This window comes from Pseudorasbora parva, chromosome 21 (genome assembly GCF_024679245.1).
Source record: "Pseudorasbora parva isolate DD20220531a chromosome 21, ASM2467924v1, whole genome shotgun sequence".
In the NCBI taxonomy this organism is placed as follows: domain Eukaryota; kingdom Metazoa; phylum Chordata; class Actinopteri; order Cypriniformes; family Gobionidae; genus Pseudorasbora; species Pseudorasbora parva.
This window is the reverse complement of record NC_090192.1, coordinates 17,823,656-17,836,011: the sequence shown is the minus strand read 5'-3', so window position 1 is coordinate 17,836,011 and position 12,356 is coordinate 17,823,656. Positions and strand designations below refer to the sequence as shown.

At 36.0% G+C, this 12,356-nt stretch overlaps 1 protein-coding gene across 1 annotated transcript in view; it reads right to left on the bottom strand.

Moving 5' to 3' along the window:
* Window positions 1–12,356, bottom strand: part of svild (supervillin d) — a 61,144-nt gene that overhangs the window by 29,777 nt on the left and 19,011 nt on the right. The window contains exon 5 of the mRNA XM_067429342.1: window positions 173–320. Coding sequence (XP_067285443.1) covers window positions 173–320 — 148 coding nt within the window. The remainder of the gene's footprint in view (window positions 1–172; window positions 321–12,356) is intronic.

Genomic DNA, 12,356 nt, shown 5'->3' with positions numbered 1-12,356 from the left:
AAAACATTCTTATCACTGCTTGAACCACAGAATGCACACTAAAACCTAATTTTTTATGTGCAGGGACCATAGTACACAAACGTTTTCAGTCAGTTTGTGCATTTAGCTTGAAAAAGTTCCGGTCTCTGCACAAAGCTTTGGCTATAAATCAGGCAAATTATTTTATACCCACCTTTCTTAGCCATTCGTCCAGCAACAGAGAACTGGGTGGAGTCATTAAAAGCTCCTTTGCCTTTAGCTTTCCATTGTTCCTCCTTCTCCTGCAAGATCTTCATCCGCTCAGCCAAAGACATCTTTGGTTCTACGTCTGCAGAAGACTTCTGAAGAGAGAAAGTGAAAAACAAAATGAATCTGTTAAGCTGTTCCACTCTGAAAGCCCACTTGTACTACGGAGATTGAGAAGTCAAACATGCTCAGACTGTGATTTATAAGTTTGTCTCACAAGAGAAAACCTTCTCCTTATTGAGCTCATCTGACAAAAATACTGGTGATGGATTGGAATATAAAAACTGCAAGTTAATGCTAGATGCACTGGGAGTTGTTAGCACCATACAGATGCAACACATCCTCTAGCTGAGCTTTTAACGGTGAGAAATTAACATTCTAATATGAGGCAATGTAATGCACACTCATCAAAGTCAAACACCAAAAGCTGCACCTTTCGATAGAGGCTACAGGGCAGGGGTCGGGAACCTTTTTCATCAAAGAGCCATTTTTCATTTATTCATTTTGTTAAAAAATATTTAACGCAAAAAAGAATATTTAATGTTATTCCCAATAACATTTCAATAGCAATAACATTATAAAGGTCCACTCCACAGCAAACTTAAAAATAGATGAGAAAAGGTTTCCACCTGATCAGCATAAAACCTCTTGTGTGTGTGTGTGTGTGTGTGTGTGTGTGTGTGTGTGTGTGTGTGTGTGTGTGTGTGTGTGTGTGTGTGTGTGTGTGTGTGTGTGTGTGTGATGTTTGTTATATGTTTTATGTGGACATACATTTGTATAATGACATGGGTATTACACTGGTATTACAAAGTAAACATGGTTTATGGGGGCTTTTCCTGAGACCTCATAATTAAAATGGCTTAAAAAACATGCTAAACAACGTTTTATTAAAATATTTATATAAAAATCATTACGCCTTTGGAATATTCTCAAAATGATAGGTTCACCATGTGTGTTTGTTTGTTTGTTTTAATCAAAATAATTTATGCTTAAGCATAGGACTTTTGTTAAAAATATTGTTTCAGACTATTGGCTGCTTTCTGAGATTGTTAGTATCTACTTTGGTTCCTTGGAGTTCTTTGGAAAAATGCTGTCTTCCATTGAGGCTTTGGGGCAAGTATCCCAACTCCTTCTACCCCACAGCATCAGGAATTCCCCTGAAATGATTTGCTTAAAAGTTTTACGGGTTTTGGCACATTTGTATGCACACATTTGTGTATGTTCAAATTCCTGTTAAAGGGACCAGGAACATGTCAGATATTATTTATCCACAGGGCTCTGAACAGTAAATTCTGGAATTTACAAGGGCCTTTATTCCAGAAAGTAACACCTGTGATGACCACATGTTAAAGATTGTAGGCAGTAAGCAGTGTGGGCCTTCAAGCCTCCAGATTAATAACTCAGTCTCCATCCTGTCCAGTCCTGAGGGCCCTTTCTCAGTCACAGTACGAGTCATGGACTCCACTAACAGATTACCTGTGGTTATTACTCCCCATATGGGGCTCATTTATAAGATGTCTGATTCATAATATGAGAGTGTCTCATGGGTGATAACAAGGTAATTTAAATCTGACACCTTGTAGTACTAGGTTTTTTTTTTCTGGAGGATCTGATTTCAGCTAAATTGTAACTATTATTTTATGCATCTTATTTTAAGTGTTTCACAGCATTGGTCTGGTAATAAGTTCACACATTGAGCCACAAGTTTTGAATCCAGCTTGCAAAACTTTCCAATCCATGATCTCCCTCATTTCCTGTCCTCACTCTACTGGCAAAATGGCCAATGATTATTTTAGCTTGATGCTTAGATTACTCCAGCTAAAAAGTCTGTGGTAATCTGAAATGTTGTGTCTTTTTTTGTTTTTCCTCAAAGTAAAACACTTAGAAGTCTAAACTAAACTTTCCAGGTGAAGTGAGCCAGGTCAAAAGACCTTTGAAAGCGGTTTGATGAGCAGCTTAATATTGCACTTTAGTCGTTTCAACCCTACATTTTAAAATGTCTGTGGTCTCATGTAATTTATCCACATGCAGACGCTGGTCCCTCTAATTAAAATTCCCCCTAGATCATGTCAGCTAATTCGAATAAACCACTTGGGCTATTTTTCTATTTAATGGATCCAGCCATTTGAGGCTTTTCAAATTCCTTGGAAAGATATGTGTTATAGCATGTCAACACCAATAATTTTACAATGAACTGACTGGGACCACATAAGCAGGGCAGAAATTAATGTTTCTCCATTTGCCAATGAACCACAGGCCATTTAACCAACACAGTAAAACACACTGTACGACAAAAAAAAAAAAAAAATTATATATATATTATATATATATATATATATATATATATATATATATATATATATATATATATATATATATATATATATATATATATATATATATATATATATATATATATATATATATATATATATAATATATCATTATTGCCAGAACTCAAGAATAGATTTTAAAAATGAGCATCCAATGTAATTAATTACAGTGGCAGCTTCTATAGCCTCATGGGACTCTGGAAGAGACTTTTGTCCACTGTAGTGGACATTATATTTTATATTTTAGTGAAATTTTCTGACAGCATACATGTCAGAGTTCTTGGATGTTCGGTAAAGAGCACATTCGGGGCTTTGCAGAGATACCAAATTTTTGGAGGTTTCACCAGGACAACAACTACTTCTTGGTCTTTAAAAATGGCAGACATTAATGTTTATCAATCTTATGGAAATGTTTTAATTGTATTTAATTATAATTTAAATGTATAAGTAAAATTGTTTGTTATAAATCAACATATCAGGAAAATGTTATGGGGTTTCAAATCAAAATATGACTTTGTTAAAAAACAGGGCATTTATTTCATAAATGTCCACTGTAGTGGATGCCAGGACTTAAATCATTTTATCAGGCATTTTGGAGACACAACAAGTGAACAGGAAAAGAAATTAAATATCAATAGTCCAATGAAATATTATATTTTATTATGAAAATGTTTCCAATTATTACCCCCATTATTATACTTATATTTTCATTACTTTGCACCAATAACACATTTGTATGCAAATTAAATTCAGTGTATAGATTCATTGTATTGATTGGGAAAATCCAAGTATGCCCATTTTACCCACATATTGCATATAGGTAAAATGGTATATCAATGTATTTCCATTATATCTTTCATAACACAGTTCAGAATCATCTTTAAACAAAGTTGGAATAAATAAATTAAAAAACTAAAAATGAAATTTTATGTAATTTTATTTTTTTAACAACTGAGACCTGGAGTCAACTACAGCGGACATGTCATAACATATGAATAAAATGTTATTTTTCAAAAATCATTAAAACTAATCACTAAGTTTCACAAACATGGCTGTGTGAATGAAAAACTAAAGTCACAAGCCTGTATTCTGTTACCATGCTTGTCATGAATATCATCTGTAACCATAGTAACAGTTATTAAACTATATATATATATATATATATATATATATATATATATATATATATATATATATATATATATATATATATATATATATATATATATATATATATATATCCAGGATGTCCATAAAACTGGAAATTATCATCACTGTCGACATGGCACGAGTTTATCATCAGTCAAATCTTAATTAACAGACAGCAGCTTTTATACCTGAGTGGAGAGCGAATCATTTAAATCATGCACAGACCACACACATATGCAGTTCTAATGGAAGACAGATTTTAAAATCTATAAATAACTAATAACTAAATCCCATAAATAACTAAACTGTGTGAATGCAACTATATTAAGGAGTCAAATACAGCACTCACAACCCTATTCTATTGCGGTGTGAACAGCCATTGTAACCACTGGAGTTCAGTTACAGCAGGTGCCAAACTAGTTTGTGGAGATGGCAAAAACAAAGAATTCAAAGGAGCACAAAAAATTTGAGAGCATAAAAAGTGACTGGACTGACACACACACACACACACACACACACACACACACACACACACACACACACACACACACACACACACACACACACACACACACACATTGTGTTTTCAAGTTTTATGGGGACTTCCCATATAGGCATAATGATTTTTATACTGTACAAACTAAATAATCTATCCCCCTACACTAACACTACCCCCCTAAACCTAACCATCACAGAAAGCTTTTTACATTTGTACATTTTCAAAAAGCATCACATGATTTGTATGATTTATAAGTTGTTTTCCTCATGAGGACCAACACACATTTTGTCCCCATTATGTAGGGTTTACCAGGACTACATTACATGACATTACTTGATAACACCACTGTTTTCTCCAGAGCGGCTGTACAGATGAATCAAATTCTGTTGAATTATTTTCCTGTTTAATACTGTGAAGCTGCTTTGAAAAATTGCCATTGTAAAAAGCCCTATGCATAAAGTTGACTTGACTTGACCACACACACATCCAACTAAAAGCAGGGACCCACTTTATATTAGTTGGCCTTAAGTATTATGTACTAACATTTTAATTAATCATTTGATACATAGCACTTATTGTGTACATACATGTTTTTACATTGCACTTAAAAATACTGTAATTTCTGTATTACATTTGTAATTACACAGTTGGCCTTACACTTAACTCTACCCTTAAACTTACCCATACCACCACATCTGTCCCTAACTATACCCATATCCCACCTCAATATCAGAAAAGGTATTTTGCGAACACAGTAAGTACATTGTACTTATTTTTTTGATGTAAGTACATAGTATTAAGGCCACCTAATATAAAGGGGGGCCTTGATATTTTTCAGCTCATTTTGGCCAATGCCGATATACGTTTATTTTTCATTCTGGTTTCAGATTTCTGAGGTCTCCTTACTAAAGGGATACTTGAAGATAAATAAATGTTGATCAAGTCCTTTTTATGATAAGAGTACATTAAAAGCTCTGAAATAACAATAATAAAGTGATTTTTCACCCCAGATGCAGCTGTAACCTAAATATTGTTTTTTTGGATTTAATGTTTGTGCACATGAAATGGGGGTGGCATGACATCAGTTAATGCTGTTTTTAGCTTCAAATAAACAATTATAGGAGACGGGCACTAGGACCTGGAGGAGCTTCTGCTGCTGTGGAGGCTGCCGCACGCTAGAGAGTGGGGAGACGTGACTGGGCTTGTTTTGGGCTATTTTTTTTGTGAAAACCTGGCTGCTCTGCTGTTGACGGTCAACAGATCGGCATATTTTTTTCATATCGGCCGATGCCGATTTTTATATTGTAAGCGGTTATCGGCCGATTCCAGTGTCGTGCCAATAATATTGTCCATCCCTAGTTAATACACTGTACTTATTTTCCATATATCCTTGAAACAAGATACATTTGACCAGACATTAACAGGTTTCAAGGTGTTTTGTGAGAATATAACACCTTGAGAAACAATCTGCCAGTGCCCCAAGACATGCTTTTTGCAGTGTAACAGTAGGAATAAAGGTCATTGAGACAACAAAATATCCATAATGCATCAAAAACCACAAAACACAAGCTTAAGAACTCACCTGGGAGTGGTGCACTACAAACTATGCTGAGGCAGAGAGGAAAAGCTGAGAAGATAGAGCAGGTGCCTGAGGTAAAGAAGGAATGACACAGAGGGTAAAGACAGAGGTCAAAAGGTAATTCTGAATACAGCTGGGTGAATCTCACAAAATAAATATCTGGGTCCTAACTGAAATAGAGAAAACATTGTGTACAATATTATATATTTTCCGCATTCAAGTAATACATATTTTTTCAATATTGCTGTGGCCTATAAAATGTCTCATTTGTTTTTTAATACGCAACCCCCCCCCCCTTACACAATGCATAGTATACAATGCAATCATATTGATAGCTTCAAGGTCCAGTAAGGGATTTCTGAGGAACACTGTTGATATTTGAAATTGAATATTCCACATAACATACCCGAAAGAAGCACATACATCTTTCGTTGCTCCACCCCCCAAATAACGGACATGCTTTGCAACAGGCAATAGCTAACTGCTAGCGCATCATACAGCTCTTGTGTGGATGAATCAGCTGTGATTCAACAACAAGAGCATATCTTAGTTCTGTGAATTAGCAAAATCAATGTTACTCACGTACGGAGCAGAAACAAAGCCATCCATTTTTTAGGCCTACCCACTCTCTAATGTCTCTCCAGCGCAGCAAAGCTTTAATTAATAAAGATCCTAGCTCTTGCCGGATAGTAATCCTTCTTTTTCCAATTTTATTCCTCTTTTGTAATATTTTGTAAAAGTCTTTCTTCAAATGTTCACTTGCTCATTCTCTTTCCTCCCCCATGCATTCACCCACATTGCTGATTGGCTACAAGAGTGCTGTGGCTGAACGGTCCAATCCACTTAGTTTTTTTCTCCTATTTATACAGCCAGGACTAGGTACAGACACAATATTTTTTAGACATCTAGCAAATAATTACAAAATTGTTTGTTTGGGTGTTATTTAAAATTTTCAACAGCGTTATTCAGAAATTGCTTGCTGCACCTTAAAAACTATGAGGTAGAAAATGTCTTATGCTTTTGAATCTGGGGTGAAATATTACCCAGGGATTTATTGACAGTTTTTGTGACATTCACCTGTTAAGGAGGAAAATCTGGACAGAGAATGAGAAAAGAAAAGAAATCAGAAAAGAAAACTGTGTAGGCTCCAGCTTCTCAAATTCAAACATCTCACACAACTCAACATTCAAAAACTACCTAAAGCCAAGAGCTCACCAAGTAAAATGTTCCAGAGGTCCAGAGGAAAGATTAGATGTTGTGACTGGATGTCAGACTCATGACTGAAGAGGTGCAAAGCTAGGAGCACCTCAAGGGGGATTGAACAGAAAAAGAGAGATTTAAAGAGTGTGAAAAAGAGACTAGGCTGAGGTCATTGTTACAGTTTCCAAGCAGGTTTCCTATAAAATTGAATTGCCATAAAAAGGTTTTCCTTCAGCTATGTTTTAGCTGAGCTCACACTTTTCAAACAGCCTCCAGTGAGCACTCACAAAGTGTGAGTAAGGACAAACGAAAGAAAGATGAAAAGACAAAGAGAGAAACTGACTTTTACTTGGGATGAAGAGGAACTGTGTCTCAAATCTCTGGAGTTCAGGAAGATTTTCTCATAATTACATTAATCTGAAATAGCAACACGATAATCCTTGGGAGGTGATCCTCATCACCTGCTGAAACATCTGACAGAGCGAGTAAATGATTTAGTCATATTGACTATGTTCAGCAATTCTCAGTGGGAGATAGGATTTCGACACTGAGCTCATTTAATGTTAAAGGAATTATTGGTAAAATCTATGAGGCAGCACAAGTGAAGCTGAACCAAATGAGGATGTCTGCTTGGTACAGGAGTATCCAATGTCTGATGTCTGCAATAAGCCAGAAGTATCATGGTCAGCGTCTTAGCGTGGCCTGGTTAACCGGAAGCAGCTGTAAGTGGGTGCATTTGTTGGCAATGTGCACCCCTGACAACAGAATTGCATTCTTTTCAATGAAAAAACATCTGCTCATTTTTCTTTTGCATAGATCTTTAGCAGATTTCATCTTCTCACAATCGCACAGATGTTGCCTCTGCATTCTGTTTCTGGTCTGTTTCTGGTCACATTACACAATTATGAGTCTATTTTATAAAGACTTCTTGATCTGTTTGTTATTGGATCTCAGATCTACATTCTGTGGTCAAACCGCATTAGGGAAATCATTTTTACAGGCTTTTCATTTAACTATGACTGCCGCATAAACAGTGATATAGCCAGCATATGCCCAATATAAACCTCATAAGGGATAATGTAGTCATCATCTCTAAATAAACTCTGACAGAGTGATCAGAACTTGGAGAGGAGAAGATGACTCATGAAAGGGTTTTACTTTTACAGTATTCACAGTATTCACTGACTGACTGTGTTTTTACCAAACTAACCTCCCAAATAAGTAAATTAGTGCTCTCAATAAAAAATAAAAATCTGTGATTAATCATGATTAAAAACACTTGCGTTTTTATTTGTTTTTGATATATTTTATGACGTAGAAAAAAACAAAGACATATTTTAAATACTTATTTACTGGCATTTTTTTAATGAATGAAGGCCAGTATCACAATACTAATACAGCTACTGACGATGGAAATGAAAATCGAAAGCTATCTTTTTAAAATTAGGCTTAAAAAAAATAACAACTTTTAATTTAAGTGAACTTAAAACAATCCTTACATAAACCCATAACAAATGACATATTTACCCGTTCCCTTTTGTACATGTCTATAAGGAAATATACAGAAATTGAATAAAGTTATCAAACACAGTCTTCACTGAATAAATTATAAATTAAATATAGACAATCCTTATCAAAGCTACAAACATTTTTTGGACAAGCGCAGTGAGTATATTTTTGTGTTACCTTTGTTCTTAGAATAACATCAATGACAGACAGCATTAGTGGCTGCTGTCATTTTAAGACCTGCCACTGCTGCACATGATGTGGATCTCATGCGTCTTATTTTCTCAATTCTTTACATTCATTTAAGAACTCATTTAAGACTGCTCTTATGAGGATACTCTACAAAACTGACATTTTGTCATAATTGTGTTTTGTGTGTTAATGTTTGTTCAATTGCAAAAGAGAACTTGATTCTGACACGTTGTCTCTGCGCACGATACTGGCGCAAGTCTTTCTGTGTGTCGTGTGTATGTCACATAGACAGGACATTCACAGACAGCATGTTCTCATGTTGCACTTCAATGATTTAAATGTATTTGCATGAATAAGAGCATGATCATATAAAATGTAAAGCGAGCCAAAGGATGACAGAAAAAAAAAACAGATGCTGTGTAAATTGTGTTAAATATTGGCATTGGCACATTAAACTGAAGGAAAAAAATAATTGCATTTGTTAACATGTTAACGTTGAGAGGACTAAAGTAAATAAATGGATATCAAATATTGATGAGATAAAATTATTTAATTATGTCAGAAGAAAGAGAGAACCAAATGCAAAAAAAAAAAAAAAAAATGGACCAGCACAAAGCAGGGTCAACACCAGATTAGCAGTCAAACAAATAAAAAAATAATAATAATAATTTATGGACAAAATTAGCGTTCAGATCTGATGAGATCTTCAGCCAGATAGACAGCAAGTTCCACAGAGACAGTGTGAGACCCAGACCAAAGGAGTATCCACTATGGATAAAAAAAGACTGAAATATGGCATAAAGTATGTCTTTCTACCATTTTGATTATTGGGAGCAGGGTGAGATGGAAAGATTGAATTAAAGATGTCTTTTCAAGATGGGACTGGATTTGGTGTTAAGTCATTCTTACCTAGGACATAAGCTGGGTTCAGTCTACCCTAGATTTTAAATACTACCCGATTTTGAAATCTGGTTGCATCATGCAAATTTTTATATTTGCTTACAGTAGTATGCTAGCTAATATTTGCCTTAAAGGGGTGGTTCTGTGTTTTTTTCTAGGCTTGGTTGTGTTTATGGGGCGCAGTATAACGTCTTAATATTTTTTTTTTTTTAAAACACCATATTTTTCTTATATTTTACCTTTATTCCACACCGCTGTCTCCACTCTCCTTCGAACGGCTCGTTTGCTTCCTGCTTCTATGAAGCCCATCCCTCCGACAATATCTCTGTTTGAATTGAACTTTCAGCGCTGTAACTTTGCGGATATTGTTTATGCTCAAGCAGCAACATTACACAAATCGCATGCAACACCCCCTTTAAGGCCTAAAATGTTTATTGTTGCTCGACAACACCCACAGCATGTTAGCTTACAGCCTACAGTATAGCAGTTTCAACACTCAGCCAGAAAGGTACGAGATTTCTAACTAGCTCTTCTTTTTTGCCCATACGGTTGTAGTATGTTTTCTAAGATGTGGTGTTGTTGCTAGGGGACATCATGTTCTCCTTTTAGACTTGCCTCTCACTGGCTTGTGAAAGTACTGATGTAATCATAGTCAATCATCCTGATTTAAAATCCTAAATATCAAACATGAAATTGATATCACTGGGGCAGCCCTATGTGTTTGAGAGCAGATCAGGAGGATTAAGATTAGATCTTAAAATGCCTCACATTACTAGATAATCTGTGCTGAACATCAGAACAGATTTCTCTGATTGACGGCAGGGGTAAATCAGGGATATATTGTCTTAAAAATGCTGTGGCCGGTTGCACCAGCTGTGCATTAATTACAACTTAGCATAATTGCGACATAAAGTGCACTAGGTTACAACTTACACATTACTAAATATTTTTTCACATTACATTATATATAAATAAATTTGCACCATTAAACTAACATGAAACATAATTCTACATATAAGCTAAATATTTACAGAAGTCTTAATTCAGGAGTAATGGCTCATAAAACATCTGATTGTTTGATTTGCATAATAAAAATCATTCATCATAAATAAATGTCCAGTGGTCTAAAGTATGAGTAAATGTAATTAGTAACTCTACTTAAAGGTGCAGTGTGTGAATTTTAGCATGGCATCTAACTTTTCTTCTGCAGTAGTTTATTTCTGTTACAAAAGAAGTGGCATTCACCAGGGCATTAAAGGTACTACAGTGCATCCGGAAAGTATTCACAATGCTTCACTTTTTCCACATTTTGTTACAGCCTATTCCAAAATGTATTAAATTCATTCTTTTTTTTTCTCAATTCTAGGAACAATACCAATTCATAACAATTCATATGTTTGAAATATTTGCAAATTTATTACAAATAAAAATCACATGCACATAAGTATTCACACCCTTTGACATGACACTTAATGGTCCTGTTCTTCGCGATCCCATCTTTCAAACTTTAGTTAGTGTGAAATGTTGCTGTTAGAGCATAAATAATACCTGTAAAATTATAAAGCTCAAAGTTCAATGCCAAGCGAGATATTTTATTTAACAGAAGTTCCCTTTCAAAGCCTACAGCGAACGGCTGCTTTGGACTACACCCCTGCACTTACTTGCAGGAATGACGTCACTAGAACAGTTTGTCGACTAACCTTCCACCCACAAGAACACGCAAAATATGGGGCGTGGTCTTGTTGCTCTCCCACGTGGAGAAGAGCGCACATTGAGCGCTTGCATCTCCCCGTTATGGTAAGAGGCGGGACCTTTCCGGGCAAAGTGCGCTAAGCCTCTGTCCAATCACAACACGGGAAGCGCTGGCCCAATCAGAACTTGTTATGTATTTCTGAAGGAGGGACTTCATAGAACAAGGAAATCTTCAGGCTGTTTTTAGGACAGAGAAAACAGCGGTGTACAGATAAGTAAATTTTGTGAAAAATAAAATGTTTTTTTATATGCAAAACATGAAGTCATGTTATATTGCACACTGTAAACACAATCAAGGCTTCAAAAACACACAAAAAACGGGATCTTTAAAATTGAGCTCAGGTACATCCTGTTTCCACTGATCATCCTTGAGATGTTTCTAAAACTTGATTGGAGTCAACCTGTGGTAAATTCAGTTGATTGGATATGATTTGGAAAGGCAAATCACCTGTCTATATAAGTTCTCACACAGTTTACAGTGCATGCCAGGGCACAAACCAAACCATGAAGTCCAAGGAATTGTCTGTAGACCTCTGAGACATGATTGTATCGAGGTGCATATCTGGGGAAGGGTACAGAAAACTTTCTGCAACATTGAAGGTCCCAATGAGCACAGTGGCCTCGATCAGCCGTAAATGCAAGACGTTTGGAACCACCAGGACTCTTCCTAGAGCTGGCAGCCCGGCCAAACTGAGCGATCGGAAAAGAAGGGCCCTAGTCAGGGATGTGACCAAGAACCCTATAGATTTTTGCCAAAAGCTCTAGCATTTCTCTGCATTTCTGAAAGTTTGCTCTAGCATTTCTCTGTGAAGAGAGGTGAACCTTTCAGGAGGAGAACAACCATCTCTGCAGCACTCCACCAATCAGGCCCGTATGGTAGAGTGGCCATATGGAAGCCACTCCTCAGTAAAAGGCGCATGACAGACCGCCTGGAGTTTGCCAAAAGCAACCTGAATGCGTCTCAGACCATGAGAAACAAAATACTCTGATTAAACAAAGATTGAACACTTTGGCCTGAATG